At 45.1% G+C, this 16,631-nt stretch overlaps 1 protein-coding gene across 28 annotated transcripts in view; it reads right to left on the bottom strand.

The window, feature by feature from the left end:
* GIGYF2 (GRB10 interacting GYF protein 2) overlaps positions 1-16,631 on the bottom strand; it is a 132,693-nt gene that overhangs the window by 7,661 nt on the left and 108,401 nt on the right. For all 28 annotated transcript variants that reach the window (XM_085000699.1, XM_085000704.1, XM_021075627.2 and 25 more), the window contains 7 exons: positions 15,504-15,662; positions 13,780-14,016; positions 7,558-7,680; positions 5,448-5,654; positions 5,124-5,329; positions 3,838-3,992; positions 1,991-2,196 (listed from right to left, as the gene is read on the bottom strand). In XM_085000699.1, coding sequence (XP_084856825.1) covers positions 1,991-2,196; positions 3,838-3,992; positions 5,124-5,329; positions 5,448-5,654; positions 7,558-7,680; positions 13,780-14,016; positions 15,504-15,662 — 1,293 coding nt within the window. The remainder of the gene's footprint in view (positions 1-1,990; positions 2,197-3,837; positions 3,993-5,123; positions 5,330-5,447; positions 5,655-7,557; positions 7,681-13,779; positions 14,017-15,503; positions 15,663-16,631) is intronic.

Here is a 16,631-nt window from a genome sequence, read left to right as displayed (position 1 = left end):
ACATGGACTGTACCACCTACTGGGAATGTGCCCTCTGGCATCTTAGGCCCCCAGGACAGAGAGGAGAGCCTATACACTGGCAGCTGATTCATGTACTTCATTCCCATCAGCAATCCCAGAAGGGACTGGTTCCCCAAATATTAATTCCTATACTCTCTACCAACGGGTTAAACTAGGAGGTGATCTACCAGCCATTGCTCTTCTTAGAGCAGTTCATTTTAAACTGGGGTCAGGTTTGAGAGTGAGGAGAAGGTGCCGGCAGGGGTCGGGAGAGGAGGAGTGCAGAGAGCACTTGGAGGAGGCCCGCTGTGCGCACCCTTCCCACTCCAGCACAGAGGCGGCCACTGCACAAATGCAAGGCGACTTCTTCTGTACCGGGAGACGCTCTCTTTGCCTTCGATTCCTTCAGATGTTTGTCCTGGTGCTGTTTGCGTTTATGTCTTTCACGTTCCTTCCGTTGACCCCTGTTAGCCCCATCTACCCAAATGGATATATATATGTATTTTTTCGGTCTTTTGTCCTTTTTAGGGCTGCAGCTGCAGCACATGGAGGTTCCCAGGGTAGGGGTCTAATCAGAGCTCTAGCTGCTGGCTGATGCCAGAGCCACAGCAACGTCAGATCCGAGCCATGTCTGTGACCTACACCACAGCTCACGGCCACGCCAGGTCCTTAACCCACTGAGCAAGGCAAGGGATTGAACCCTCAACCTCACGGTTCCTAGTCAGATTTGTTTCCGCTGCACCATGATGGCAACTCCCCCAAATGGATTTTAAATGCCCTGTACTTTACCGTATCTTACAGATTCCTAGAAGCGCCCTGTGATAAACACTGTCTCCAATCGACGGACTATGGGATTAAAGGATATAAATATTCTCAAGCCCCTTCATGAGCCTCGCCAGCGTGTCTTTCAGAAAATGTGTACAGCCAATCCTCATTATTCACAGATTACACATCTGTGAATGTGCTTCCTTGCTATCAATTATCTGTAACCCCAGATCAGTACCTGCAGCATTGCTGTGGTCATTCTGGACACGTGCAGATACACAGTGGTGAAAAACTAAGTTGCCCAACCAAGACACATGATCCCAACTGTGGCAGAACAGGGCAGTACTCTCTGCCTCCTTGTCTCAGCTCTCAAAGTACACAAGCATCTTCCTCAGTCTATTTAGTGTGAAGTTTTTCATATCTCTGTGCTTTATGTTGGTAATTTCACAGTTTAAAAAATGGCCCCCAAGGGTCAAGTTCCGTCTAGTGTTCCTCAGGGCACGAAGGCTGTCATGTGCCTTGTGGAGAAAAGGTGTGTTTTAGGTAAGCTTTATCCAGCCATGAGTCACAGGGCTGCTGGCTCTGAGTTCAGTGTTAAGGCATCAATAATATACTGAAGAGGCATCTCTAGACAGAAGCACACACAGAACAAGGCGACATGCTCATCACTGACAGAACTGCTGTAACAACAGGTTCGCAGAAACCCAACTCTGTCTGCCCTGGGAGCAAAGGTCCGGAATTTGCTAACTCAGGTGGCGGCAACTTCAGAGAACAAAACCGCTGCGGCCAACAAGAACTGGTTACATCTTTTACGTTCGCGCCAGCAACGGATGAAATGCCTGGCAGGTTACAGTCCCGTCGGCACTGGACACGGTGCATCCTGAGCACCAGGGATTTAACATCTGTAGGCTTTGACTATTTAAAGCCAAATTTATGGGTCTATGAGAGGCTGGACTCTGCAATCTGACAAAGGCACATATATGAACCAAGAAAAATGGGGCTACTATGCCTAGCAGAGAATGAATGGTTATGTTTGCTATTTGGAAAATTTAGAAAGGCCTCTGAACATGCAATTTAAAACTATCAAGTCTACCATGTTTTAAAAAGTTCCAGTCATGTGATGTACAAAAATGACAGAAGGTTTTCGTTTTCCTTTCTCTGGCTGCTCCGCACTTCAAGATATTAACACACAGAAGGGTACTGCACTTGCTGTGCCGCCTCATACCTGCTGCTGCTGCTGCTGCTGCTGCTGTTGCTGCTGCTGCTGCTGCTGCTGCTGCTGCCGCTGGTTGGCTTTCTGTTTGGCACGGCGCTCAAGGAACTGCTTGGCAAACTCCTTAGCTTCCGAGGTGTCCCCTAAATAGGCCCTAATATAATCATGGACCTCATAAGGAGATTCTACTTCTTTCAAGAAAGAAACAAACGTGGGAACTGAAACATGAGAGGGGAGAAGACATAAAGAGTAGCAATGAAATATCACTCAGATCAGCTTCAGTTTTTACTATATTTTAACACCTAATACAGACATTAATTACGGAAACTCGAAAGGTATGCAGCTATCACGTTAAATGTTCTTTACCCTACTTTGTAGTAGTGGGGGAGGGGGAACTCCTTATGACTGTAATGCCCCCGATTTTCTGAAATAGCGCAGAAGCAAACAAAAACATATCACACATATTTAGTTTCACTAAATGATATGCTGGAAGAAACTAAAAGTAATGCTGACTGAAACTGCTTGTCTAAGACTAGAGTTATTTGGGGATTCATTTCTTTTTCCTTAAATTCAACCAGGACTAGGTGCCATAACGTGTACCAGGCACCTCGACAGATACTGAAGGTGTAACTCAGGAATCAGCGTTAGACAGACATGGGTTTAAAATATGACTCTGAAATTTGCTGGCAGTGTGACCTTGATGACTGACTTAACCATTATGAGCCTCTGTTTCCTAATTTATAAAACGGGGATAACATCACCTACATTGTAAAGGTATACATAAATTACTGCAAAAAATCAGATGATTAAAATAACACATGTGAACCCTACAAAGTGCCTAGTACATGGTAGGTGCTTCATGGATGGTAGCCATTACTCTCTTTTTTACTATTGCTTTTTTCTGGCTCTTTCAGGCCATTAGATATTACTACAATGCTGCAAAGGAACCCTTCAAGTCCTTTACTGCTCTGCTTTTAAAAGATTTTTGGTTTAAAAAAAGAAAAGGGGTGGGGAGTTCCCACTGTGGCTCAGAGGAAACAAACCTGACTGATACCCTAAAAAGCAAAAAAAAAAAAAAAAAAAAAAAAAAATATTGGTTTGAAAAGACATCAGGAAGTTCCCTGCTGTGGCTTGGGTCTGCGGAGCACGGGTTTGATCCCTGGCCTGGGAACTTCTGCCCGCTGCAGGCACAGCCAGAAAAAAAGAAAGAAAGAAGGGAAAGACATGAGATGTAGACGAGTTCAACACAGCTCATGAGTTACGGGAACCCCTCCTACGCCAAGCTGACTGTCTCTCGTTCAAACATTTGGGGGAAGGAAAGGGACTCACTTCCATCTAAGGCAGGTGATTCTCTTAGCAAGTTTTTCTTCAAACTGTGCTGTCACCTTTTCACTTGCATACACCATGGGCCTCGGCTTCCTCCTACACAAAGTCAGTCTACTTGCTCTGTCACGTGATTCCCACCCCTGCCCCCAAAGGCAGGAAGGAAAAATCTCACGTCACCTCGGCCTCCTCTTGCCCAGGCGGACCTTTATCCCCACCCTATCAGGGACCTTCCTTGTCCATCTGGCAGCGCCCCCCTCCCCCAAATGAGGAGTATGGACCGGTGACCTCTCTGCCCGTACATCACGGGACAGCCTGAGAGGGCACTCACTTTTCCGTAACCACTGGTCATCTATCTCAGCACAGCACTACAGAACTTCTCTCACAAGAATACTACAATACTGTTAGAGTCAAGTTCTTACTTGACCTCCATCAGATTTCACCTCCCGAGTGCCAGCCCGTCATTCCAATCTGCCAACTCTTGGCGGCTCCTGCTCTGCCATTCCACACAAGGGGTTTCCCTCCCCAGTTCTTACCATCCAAGTTATTTGCCGTATTAAGGGCATGAAGCATCTGTTCACACCATTGGGTAAATCCATCCTGGGCTTTATTTACTCCCTGAAAGAGCTTCAGCAACTTTTCCTCTTCTTCTACTTTCTTATTCTGCCGGTTAGACACACCTACAGATTTACTAAAGCAAAACAACAGGGTGGTATTAGAGCCCCAGAAACGTTTCCTGTATGGGTATACTCTAACCGCACAAACGGACAAGGTCTTGGCAACACTGGATGGCTGTCCAGCAATCCAATGCTTGGCTCCAAAAATGAGAAAAACAAACCAAACCAAACAACCCCCCCAAATTCAAATACCTGGAAGGGGGGGGATAGTCAATATCCCTTAAAATCTAGCCCCAGTTAATATGTTGTGAATACAGAGCTTCTTTTCAGAGAAATGGTTAAAAGTCTTCCTATATATCCTTCAGGAAGATTTTAAATTTTGCTAAGCCTCAGTTTCCTCATCTGCAAAATGGTGCTGATACTCCTTTGTGTTATCATAAAGAATAAAGTTACCATATGCAAAGTCGAGTCCTAGAACACACTACCTGGCAAAGACGCTCAAGAAACTGACAGTTATTCAGTGTCCTATTCATAACACATTAGGCTCTCAATCAAGACGAAACATTCTGACAACACTACCATTTATTTAGCAGTTACTATGTGCCAGGCACTTCACCAACTACTTCACATGGATACATTTACAACCACATCCATGAAATTATCATCATCCTCATTTACAGATGAGGGAACTGAGGCTCAAAGAGGTTCCCTCTTGCCCAAGGTCACACAGCTAATAAGTGGTAGTGCTGGGATCTGAATTTGGGTATTTAACACTAAAACCCATGTTCGTTCAGCAAATCCGTACACTGAGGAAAGAAAAATGAAGGTGAAATGTCATTAATTTATCCTAAAAATAAAAAGGTTTAGGTGTTTATAATACACATACATTGAGAGAAAAATGTTAAAATGGAGAAATATTCAACAGCAATAACACAAATATACCAACCCTGATATTTAAGTAGGTATCATGTGACAGGCAATGGACCAAGTGCCCAGCAACCTAAGGAACCTCTAGTGATAATTCAGGTGTGTTTCCACGGGGAAGAAAACAATCACCAAGCTTTGACCTTCATGTGCTTGTTTTTGCAGATGAAAAAAGTAAAACCTAAACCACTACCCTTCTCTGGTCACTCTCCATCCTACTCCCCACACGCCCCTTCCACCAACCCACGGAGAAGCACAGGTTTGATCAGTTTGAGTCCTACCTGAGACTGGCGTTGTTTTTATTCTTATTTGTTGAATTCCTAGGTCCCACTTCTTTCACTGCATCATCCCAAAATCCCATGTTAGAGTTCTTAGTATCAGCATTACTCCAGATACTACTGACTAGATCCGATGCCCACTGGTTAGGGGGACCAGTATTTATAGAGCCCCAAACAGAGTTCCCAATGCTGGTGTGCAGGTTGGAATGCTGTTAAAAACAGACAAATAATTAGTTAACAATATTGAAAAGATAAAAAGAGAGTCCATAAAAGTCAGAAAAGGTAACTTTCGGGCCGTACAATGACTGCTTAGGAAAATAAACCCACCGTGTTATTCCGGGCTCTGTTTGGTTGCTGCTGCTGCTGCTGCTGCTGCTGCTTCTGCATCTGCCTGGCTTCTTCCTGCTGTATCTCCAGGAGAGACTTTGCAGTACCTGCGGGTTTGCTGACATTCCCCCAACCTGAGAGTTTCTGCTGCTGCTGCTGCTGCTGCTGCTGGAGAGCTTTCATCAGTTCCCTCTGCTGGCGCCTTTGCTGCATACAGACACACAAACAGAAGCTACTTCAGGATTCCCATTTTTAAAATAATAGTTACAAATGTCCAGAATACTAAATGGAATGCAAATATACAGCAGCTACATAAAATTAACCACATGACGGGGTTAACTCCTCTGCTGCAAATAAAAATGTAGACCATACTAAGAGGAGAATAAAAAGGAATTAAGAATTATTTTCAAAGAATTAAGCAGGGATTTTGGTTAAGAATTAAAACAAAACATATGTTTACTTCTAAAGTCTGAATAAACTGACAGGAAAAAAAATTCTTTTTTCTTTTTCTTTTAAGGCCATACATGCGGCATTTGGAAGTTTCTAGGCTAGGGGTTGAATCAGAAGAACAGCTGCTGGCCTACATACACCACGGCCACAGCCACGCCAGATCTTAGGCTGACACCTAAGTAAAGGAAGCTAAGAAACACGCCAATTCATACAGAAAGCTCAGGAATTAAAAGTGTGAGTATCTCAAACAGAGAGAGACAGGTTGAAATGGTGTGAAATGCAGCAGTAAGACCCCAACTGCCTTTCTTACCCAATGTAGCTGGAAGCTAACCCTCCTTCCCCCCAGCAGAAAACTAAAACCTTCCTTTTTAAAGAGGCTGAACCAGATGGGTGGATCATTCCATGGGAAAGCTGACTCAGCACAAGAGCTTACGTCTACCGACCCCAAGAAACAGCAGAGCCCACACAGACACCGTCACGACAGAGCCCATCCTGGTGCTGCACACCCCAGAACCCCCAAACCGCTTTTCAGGATCAAAAAACAGCCCAGGGTCGACAAACACTGACTTAGCTTCTAAGACGAAAACCAAAGACCAAATCAAGCAAACAAAATTCTGTGGAAACACAAACAAGACAAGGGAAAAAAGCCAGTTTTTTAAAAAGTTATCAGTAAGTAATACATGCTTAAGGAGAGAACATAGCGTATTCAGTGAAGTAAGAATAAGAGGCTATAAAAAGAAACACTTAAAGGAACAACCTAAGGGTTTAGAAGTTTAAAATAAGAGCACATACATTAAAAACAAGAAGTTCCCGTCACGGCTTGGTGCGTTAAGAACCCAACATAGTGTCAGTGAAGATGCAGGCTCGATCAATCCCTGGCCTCACTCGGTGGATTAAGGACCTGGCATTGCCGCAAGCTGCAGTGCAGGCTGCAAATGCAGCTGGGATCCAGCATTGCTGTGGCTGTGGTACAGGCCAGCAGCTGCTGCTCCGATTCGACCCACAGCCCAGGAACCTCCATATGCTGCAGGTGCGGCTGTAAAAAGAAAAAGGAAAGAAAAAGTTAAACAGAAGGACTGAAAGATAAGATTGGGGAAATACCCCAACAGAAAAGATAAAAAGGAAGAGATGGAAAAGAGGAGTGAAATCTGGGGGAATCCACCAATCAGTCCAGGAGGGCAACCCGCAATGACGGACAAGCGAGGATGACAGAGCGGTGTGCAGCAGGCCGAGCACGCTCAGTCCCGAGGAGCTCACAGACCCTCGAAGGGAAACCTCCAGGGAAAGGGTGAGGTTTTCCTGTTTTACACCTTTGAAGAGTGTAGGAAGACTTAAGCGTTCAAAGAAAATTAATCAAATCCAAACACAAAGGAGGTAATTAACTTGACGGACCAAAACCGAACAGGCAAAGACCTGTGATGCCAACTCTGATGACCACTATTATTTTTTCATTCAATGGAGACCATTTCCAGCCTTGAAGGGGGAGGATATATTCTGCTGTGTCCAGCTGTTAACCCGACTTTTAAAATTCGCCTCCTCTCGGAGTGCCTTGGTAGCTCAGTGGGTCAATGATCCGCACTGTCACTGCAGTGGATCCCTGGCCCGGGAACCGGCACTTGCCGCAGGCACAGCCAAAAAAAAAAATTTTTTTTTTTTTTACCTCCTCTCGAAGTTGTCGTTCTCGTTCCTCTTCTAGTTTTTGGATTTCAGCCAACGACAGCGTCGCCTGGGACGGACAGGCTGTCGTATTGGATTGCTGGCCCCACGTTGAAGAGGAGGGAAGCTGAGAAAACAGCAAGGTGAAAGAGTTCATGAGGAGACATGCACGGAAACAAGGGACCCCGATGCATCGTGGACGGCCAGAGCGTTCACGCTGCCTTCGACGCCATTCCTAACCTTCAATTCGACTTTCCTTTGTCGGTCCCTCCACATGCTCTTCTCCCTGTTAGCTTCTTCTACTTAGTTTTTCAGTCACACAATTATTTTAAAACTTAAAATACATACACTACACTTTTACTTGATCTACCAAAATTTGTTACATCAGGCACTGATGTACACAGCGATGGACAAAGCCACAAGGGACTGGACTAAACAAGGGAACCAGTGCATGTTTAATCCAAGGAGATAATAAAGCACACAGTGGACTACTTCCCAGTAAAAGCAGGGTTTTGTTTTTGTTTTTTGGTCTTTTTAGGGCCACACGTGCAGCATATGGAAGTTCCCAGGAGAGGGCACAAATTGGAGCTGCGGCTGTAGGCCTCCACCACAGCCACAGTAACACAGGATCCAAGCTGCATCTGTAACCTACACAGACAATGACAGAGCCAGGGATCGAACCCACGTCCTCATGGATACCAGTCAGGTTCCTTACTGCTGAGCCACAATGGGAACTCCTCCAGGAAGAGCATTAGGGGCAAGATTTCTGAAGGGAGAGCTGAGGCCAGTAGCTAAGGAAAGATGCCATTAATAATCGTTCATGAAAGGGATGAAACCTGGCTGTGGCTTCTAGACATGAGCACTAGCTGGTTTTAATCAATAATTCTATTTTTCCTATCCCTTAAAATTATTGACTAATATAGAGTATAAATACCTCAGTTCTGAACACTTTAGTGTTCTCAAAAGCTTGAGTATTTCTAAGGGAATCCCTTGGTCTTTCCAGGTCAGAAAAAGACACACTCTCATTTTGAGACATCTTATAGCTATTAAAAACAAAAACCACAAGAAACAAATCTAACCAGGCTTAAAATATGTTTAGTAAAAATAATACATGAGCACAGTCAAAACAAAATGCCAAACAGTCCCCAAAAGGAACGGCGCTAGAGCAGGAATCTCTAAACTGGAACTAATGGGTGAGAGTGAAAACAGAATTGTCACTGACATTAGCAGACAGCTCTTCAAATGAGCACCCTCAACACTGCTGAACAGAATCGATCCTTGACATTCTCGGCCCAACATGACGGGTAGCGCGGGAGGCATCTGCACCAGGGTAGGAGAGGGGTGCGCAGGGAAGCTAAGAAAGAAAGACGGGGGACTAAGCAGGCAAAGCTGGGCACAAGTGAACTCTTCTTCTCCATAGGAAATGACACGTTTGGAAGGTACTGTCAAGATCAAATCAGGGAGTTCCCGTCGTGGTTCGGTAGTTAACGAATCCGACTAGGAACCATGAGGTTGTGGGTTCGATCCCTGGTCTTGTCAGTGGGTTAACGATCCGGCGTTGCTGTGAGCTGTGGTGTAGGTTGCAGACGCAGTTTGGATCCCGCGTTGCTGTGGCTCTGGCGTAGGCCGGTGGCTGCAGCTCCAATTGGATCCCTAGCCTGGGAACCTCCATATGCCGCGGGAGCGGCCCAAGAAATGGCAAAAAGACAAAAAAAAAAAAAAAAAAAAAAATCAAATCAGGCAGCAGATCTCAAACCTGCCAGCATCACAGGGAGGACCTATAAAAATGGAGATGCCCTGGCCTCACACTTGATGAATCAGAAGAACCAAAGGTAAAGCCAGAGAATTTGCATATTTTTGTAATTCTGATGCAATCAGCCGGTATCCGCTGATGTTGTCTAAAATCCCAGGGGCTGTATCACCCCCACTGTACCCAGGAACCAATCCCCAGTCCTCCTCAGCAGAACTTTGACCAGCACCAAGAACAGATTCACTGCCTCCTGAAATGAATGGCCTATTCCCCTTTCAGGTACCTCTGTAAACCTTCTATATTTTGTGCCAAAACATACGTCACTGTACTTTTTTGCTCATGATTCATGAGTCTTCTTCACATGACAGGCAAATGTCTGTAGATAGCTATCGTTTTCCCTGTCTTATTTGTACACAAGAAATAATACCCCATCATTCTATCAACACTGCCTCAGGGCATTTTCCAGTCCAACTAACATCCTGTCCTGCCCACTTAGAGAACTGAAGTTTGTCAATCATGCTTTTCAGATCAAAAGTCAGATCAAAACTCTCCCAAGTCAGAAGCGAATAGTAAGGGAACTTTGGGTATTTTCCGACCCTTGAATGCCTAATATCCTTTCTTGATCTTAAAAACTTTACTTTTCTCCCTCCCAGCCCTGACACTGCTACCTTTCCTTTTCAACACTATTTGTGATAACATTTAAGAAAATCTAGTCAAAGAGAGGCCAGCCAAAACCACTGTTATCCCAGAGTGACGGTGGGCAGACCCCATGCTGTGTCCTCAGAGAAGCTGCAGCAGCGGCTTTGCACTTCTTCATCAGGGCGAGTCGAGGGAAGTGTACTCCACTAAATTAATCTAGCTAGTTTCAAAACAAATAACGAGTGGGGGCGGGGGAAGGACCAGTACCCAGAATTACTGCAATACATTCAAAGTCCTCAAAGAATAAAAATTGTCTACCCAGAGGAAAAACAAACTGTCGCTTACTAGGGAATCCCAATAAAATCAACCTCTGACTTCTTATCAGAAACAATGAAGGCCAGAAGGCAGTGGAGTAAGACATCCAAAGTCCCCAAAGAAGAAAAACTGTCAACTGAGAAGTCTATATTCAGTAAAGCTACTTTTCAAAAATGAAGGTGAAATAAAGACATTCCCAGATAAATTCAGAAAATTTGATACCAGCAAACCTACCTTACAAGAAATATTTAAGGAAGTTCTTCAGGCTAAAAGCAAGTGACCCTAGAAAATAATCTGAATTCACATGAGAAAGCTAAGAGCACCAACAAAAGTCACTCTTTCATTATAAAATACAGTAACACATGTATATTTCTTAACTGATTTAAGAGGCAACTACGTGAAACACTGTGTGTGTGTGCACGTGTGCGTGTGTGTGCTGTTGGACCTGTAACATATAGAAATGTTTGCCGAAACCAGCACCAAGGAGGAGAGTGAAACAAAGCTGTATCAGGCTAATGACTCCATATGGTAACTTGAATCCACAGGTACAAATTAAGAGAAGCAAAAATGATAAGTGAGGTTATATGACAAAAGCTATACACACGTACTTGCTACTTGTTCTCCAGATAATATAAGTAATAAATATAACATGGTACCATTGCATTTGTAAAATTTGCATGTGTCATTTTTTTCTTTTCACATGGGGCATATGAAGTTCCTGGACCAGGGACTAAATCCAAGCCACAGCTGCGAACTATGGCACAGCTGCAGCAGCTGCAGCAGCTGCAGCAACACAGGATCCTTAACGCACTGCGCCAGGCCAGGGATTGAAACCATGCCTCTGCATCAACCTGAGTCACTGCAGTTGGGATTCTTAATCCACTGTGACACACCGGGAACGCCTGCATCTGGAACATTTATAGATATGATATAACAAAAATACTACAAAGGGAGACAAAGGAATAGTTATTAAGAGAGTATCGTTTCTACGTCATATTGGATAGGCAAATCTACCAGCCACAGGAGTCGATGAGGAGTTACTTAGGGCTGGGCAAAACAGGGGCTGCGCTGTGACAGCAGAGGGTTTTTTTTTGCGGGGGGGTACGTAATGAAAACGTTCTAAAATCTACTGTGCTGAGAGTTGCACCTACCTACAAATACACTAAACACCACTGAATTGTAGACTGTAACTGATGGACTATGTGTGGTGTGGATTTTACCTCAATAAAGCTGTCTTAAAAACCTTGTTTTTTCTCATGAAAGCCTTCAGCAATTCTTCATGACCATCTCCAATTGTTTATCTTCAGAATGCTTATCCATAAAGTATCTCTACAGTCTTTACTGGAGGATAGATGGGCAAAACGAGATACGCAAAAGACCAGAAAAGCTAGGCCTCTGTCTTCTCTCTGTGCCGATATCCTGATCAGTCACCACATCCCATGATGTGCGGCCTCTTAAGAGAGTCTCCTGACAGCCCCTTCAGGGCCCGGAGCCACAGACACTCGGGCTCTAACACAGGCCTATGCTGTCACTCTCAGCTGGGCCCGAGGAAGTGACTTAGTGCCCTTCTTAATGTTTCTCCTCTTTGGTAAAACCCAGGTCTCAATACCTAAGCTTTGCAGGGCAATTATGAAAAAGAAATGGAATACTGTCGGTATGTGCCCGACACAAAGCACGCTCCCAGTTAAGCTTCTCCAATTCCTCCTTCCCAATCCTGCCACCGCTACAGGCCTGTATCAAACCTCTCCTTGCCTGGACCAGGGCATCAGCCCCCTCTCAAACTGGTCCACTCACCTCCGGTTTTGTTCCTTTCAAGTCCATCTTTTACTCAGCCCTTCTACTAAGTGAGGAAGTGACTGCTTTGCTCCTACAAACCTGGCAATGTCTTTCCCAGCTGGAAATATTGCAGTGCTCCACGCTCTTTGCCACTCTGGGTCCTAATTCCTTGACTAGAGTAAAAACAGCCCATGGTGATATGGACCCTGCCCACACTTACCTCACACCTCACTCGCCAGCAACTTCATTCCTCCCTCACAAACCCATCCATTCTCCAAACAGCTCTTCAACTTTTTTTTTTTAATTTAATTTCCCCCTCCCTAATGACTCAATTTGGAAGGTTTTGTTTTGTTTTCAAGGAAAGCCTTTCCAAACTTCTTGGGTTGGACAGTGATTCTCAAGTTGCAGTGAGCATCCGAGTCCCCAGGGGCTTATTCAAACACAGGATGCTGGGTCACACGCCCAAAAGGTTCTGATTTAGTAATTCTGGGGCAGGACCCACGAATGTGCATTCCTAAGAAATTCCCAGATGATCACACCTTAAGAACTACTGTGTCATGTCCCCTCTCTTCCTGCACGCACCCCACTGTATTCTAACTTTCTACTTGTGTGTCTCTACCCCACGGCTCGCTGAAGACCGGGAACACAAAGCCTTCCAGCGCGCCGGACAGCCATGTGAGGTTATGCAGACTCTACCATAAATCTGCCCCTCGTTATCCCATTACTCAGATTTCAGCAAGGGTTCCACTGCTCTCCCAGTCACTGAAGGTTATCGAGGAGCCATCCTAACTTTTGCCTCTGTCCCTCAGACCCAGCAAATCACGGAGTCTTACTGACCGCTGTTAGGCCAACTGTTACCCTCTGGCCCTTCCTATCCATTCTCACCACCACCATCGTACTCGTTCACTCCCCCCGTACTCTCTCTACTGGCCTCCCAGTCTCACTTTCTACTTGTTTAAATAACACTCGGAATCCTCCCAAAACAACACTTCACACACATCGCCTCCGTCCAACTTCCAGTGAACCCCCAGTCAGCTATGCTTCAAGCCCCGTGTGCTGGGTCCTGTCTCCACATCCAAATGTGTCAGTCTCTTGCCCTCCTAAGTCTAGGCGCTCTCTGAGGGCAGCTGCTCCCACCTACCCTTGTTTCGGCAATGCTAAACTGATATGGAACAGGTTCCCGACGTTTAAATTTATGAACCATACAGATTTACCTGGTTTTGCCTCTACTGCTGCTCGTGTCCTGGCCTCTTTTATTTTTTCATCCCTATTTAAATGTCTAACACAGGAGTTCCCGTCGTGGCGCAGTGGTTAACGAATCCGACTAGGAACCATGAGGTTGCGGGTTCGATCCCTGCCCTTGCTCAGTGGGTTAACGATCCGGCGTTGCCATGAGCTGTGGTGTAGATTGCAGACGCGGCTCGGATCCCGCGTTGCTGTGGCTCTGGTGTAGGCCGATGGCTACAGCTCCGATTGGACCCCTAGCCTGGGAATCTCCATATGCCGCGGGAGCGGCCCAAGAAATAGCAAAAAGACAAAAAAATAAATAAATAAATAAATAAATGTCTAACACAAAGCACAGGCATTACATTATGTTTCGTTGATCAAAAAACCCAAAGTAGCAATAGTGAACATGAAGTTCACGGTTTCACTGCTACTGCACTGCCAGCATCTACCTAACTAACAAATGTTAGCAAGGAGCCCCTACAGCTGATGGTCTCGTCAGGTCGGTGTCCAGAGCTTTACCTTCATCTGAGCCAGCTGCTGCTGCTGCTGCTGCTGCTGCAACCTCCGGAGAGCCTCCTGCTGCTGCTGCCTCTGGCGCATTAACTCCTTCTGCCGCTGGAGCTCTAGCTCTTTCCTCTTCCGTTCCTCCTCCTCGTGCCGGAGTCTGGCTGCCTCCTCTTCCATTCGCAGTCGGTTCTCCTCTAATCGACGCTGGGCTTCTTCTTCTTCCCGGGCCCATTTCGCAGCCTCCTCTTCCTTCCCAGAAGGAAAAGCAAATGAGAATAAAATTAACTGTGTTTAAAAAGAAAATCTGAATTACTTTTGAAGGCTTCTGTCAAAGGCTATAGAAGTGACGGGGTGGCAGAAAGCCAGAAAGGGCTGGCATGCTTATAGGGTAAGTGTTTATTTTGCTACTATCTACACAAAAGGAATGTCACTCTGAACATGTGTGGTTAGTACTGATCTCTAAGAGATCACCACAAACTACAGGCAACTCTCTTGGAAACTGTTCCAACACTGAGGCAGAGGTAGCTTTTCAGGGTGCTGAGTGCAAAGAGCTGCCAGAACCTGCAGGGAGACCGATTACCAGGAAAGCCTCAGCCTGTTCCGGAACCAAAGACCACTTAATTCCATCCTGGTTCTCACCCCTTGTGGCCCACAGGCCCCGTGGAAGGTCGATATTGGTTTAATGTGTCATTACTGGTTTACTATAACAAACGTTCAACACTAATGTAAAATAACAATAGTGGAAACCATACTGTGGTCTAGTTATTCTGATCATCTAAAACCGCTCTAAAAATAAAAGCCTCTATCTCTGTTCTTAAAACATTACGGTGAAATGCTTTGGGGATTCTGGCCGCCTGTAACAGCAGACTGGCATGAATCAGAGCTAGACAATGGTCATCAACACGTGGCAGCAACGGACTGTGCACCCTCTGAGTGAGCTGCGGAGCACCCCAAGGCAGAAAGTTATCACCCTGAAGATCTCATGTTGGTTTTTTAAAAGTGGGCCTTCTCTGATTTGATTGTCTGGTTTGATTCCTTGATGTTTTTGTCTTTTTAGGGCTGCACCAGCAGCATATGGAGGTGCCCAGGCTAGGGATCTAATCGGAGCCGTAGCCACTGGCCTATGTCACAGCCACGGCAGATCCGAGCCACATCCGCAACCTACACCACAATTCATGGCAATGCTGGATCCTTAACCCACTGATCAAAGCCAGGGATTGACCCTGCATCCTCATGGATACTAGTCAGATTCATTTCCGCTGAACCAACACAGGAACTCCAATTCCTTGATATTTTTTGTTCTGCTTTTATAATTACATGTGGAGTGGTTATTACATATGTAGTAAGAGCCAGTTAGATCTCTTCTGGTAATTTTCAGCAACCTGAAAAAGTTTTAGATAGGATCTCCTAATATCCTAATGCTTTTTTTTTGGCTTTTTAGGCCGCACCTGCAGTATATGGAATTTCCCCGGCTAGGGGTCAAACTGGCACTACAGCCACCAGCCTGCACCACAGCCTTGGCAACACCAAATCCAAGCCGCGTCTGTGACCTACACTGCAGCCTGGGGCAATGCCAGGTCCTTATCCTACTGAGCAAGGCCAGAGATCGAACCTGCATGCCCATGGATACTAGTCTGATTTGTTTCCACCACACCACAACAGGAACTCCCCCTAATACTTTCTTAATCACTAATTCCCAGCACTGAAGAAGCAGTACGAGCAAACCATCCGACTACCTGCTTGCGTAGTAATTCTTCCTGCTTCCGCCTTTCTTCCTCTTCTCTTCTCCTCTCCTCCAGTCTTCTGAGAGCTTCTTCTTGCTGCTGTCTTTCTTCCTCTTCTCTCTGTCGTCTTAATGCAATTTCCTGCTCCCTCTGGCGTCGCAGAGCCTCTTCCTAAATTAAAAATAAAGGGTGTGTGTGTCGGGCACGTGTGTGCATCTCCATTAACACAGTACATCATCATTTGAAAGAAAGAGCCTACGTGCTGCTAAGTTTCTACTACCAGAAAATATAAAAAGCATATCATCAGAATCCAGGGAAAAGAGCATATATGTGAGCTGGGGAGAAGGCATGTCAAGTGTTAAAATAATCTGTATTTAAACTCTGAGTGGTTAAAGAGCACTACTCTGTGCAGCCTATCCTGGTTCCTACGCTACAGCCACACCATTTCCTGATAAATGGTATAAAGGACCCAGGCTTTGGGTTCTCTGTTGCTCCTATTAGATCCTATTTTTTTTCATCAACTTAGACCCTAAGGCATAGAGAAGTCAAATCAACACAACCACCAAAAACTGAAGTGAGGTAGAGCTAAGTCCTCCCTTCAGAAGTACCGAGTAAAGCCACGTGTCCCAGAACACATCCTCAAGAACTAGGGTCCCGCCGACATGAAGTTTACAGAAAAGGCCCCACCGTCACGACGACTTAGGGAGAAATACTGAGCAACAAAGACTCAGATTTCTTTACTGTCATACTTCTCAAGAGTCCTTACGTGCTGATGTAGAGTGCGACTCTAAGAAATACTAGTAGTTCTAATCTAATCTCAGCATGAACCCCTTTTATTTTTCAGAGTTATGTCTCAGGGCAAAAAACAAGAAGGAGCTATGAGGTAAAAGGCTGGACATCGGAGCTGTTAGAGCGTGGATTCTTTTAAACGAGATCCTTAAAAATCCTAACAGAAAAATGGTCCAAACATATAATAAGAGAATTTCCAAAGAGGAAATACAAATGACCACAAAACATGAAAAACATTCAGTGTCATAAACTTCAGTATCACTGGTTATAAATACTTACAGACTTTATTACTTCTGAAATTTAACTGACTTATAAAACCCTAGGACATATGTAAAAGAAGTTAATTCCAGT

Source organism: Sus scrofa, chromosome 15 (genome assembly GCF_054392235.1).
Source record: "Sus scrofa isolate SSC_HxYL_T2T_F1_AM1 chromosome 15, Sscrofa_HxYL_maternal_Yorkshire_Landrace_v2.0, whole genome shotgun sequence".
NCBI lineage: Eukaryota > Metazoa > Chordata > Mammalia > Artiodactyla > Suidae > Sus > Sus scrofa.
The sequence above is the reverse complement of the archived record's forward strand: the minus strand, read 5'-3'. Positions and strand labels throughout refer to the sequence as shown.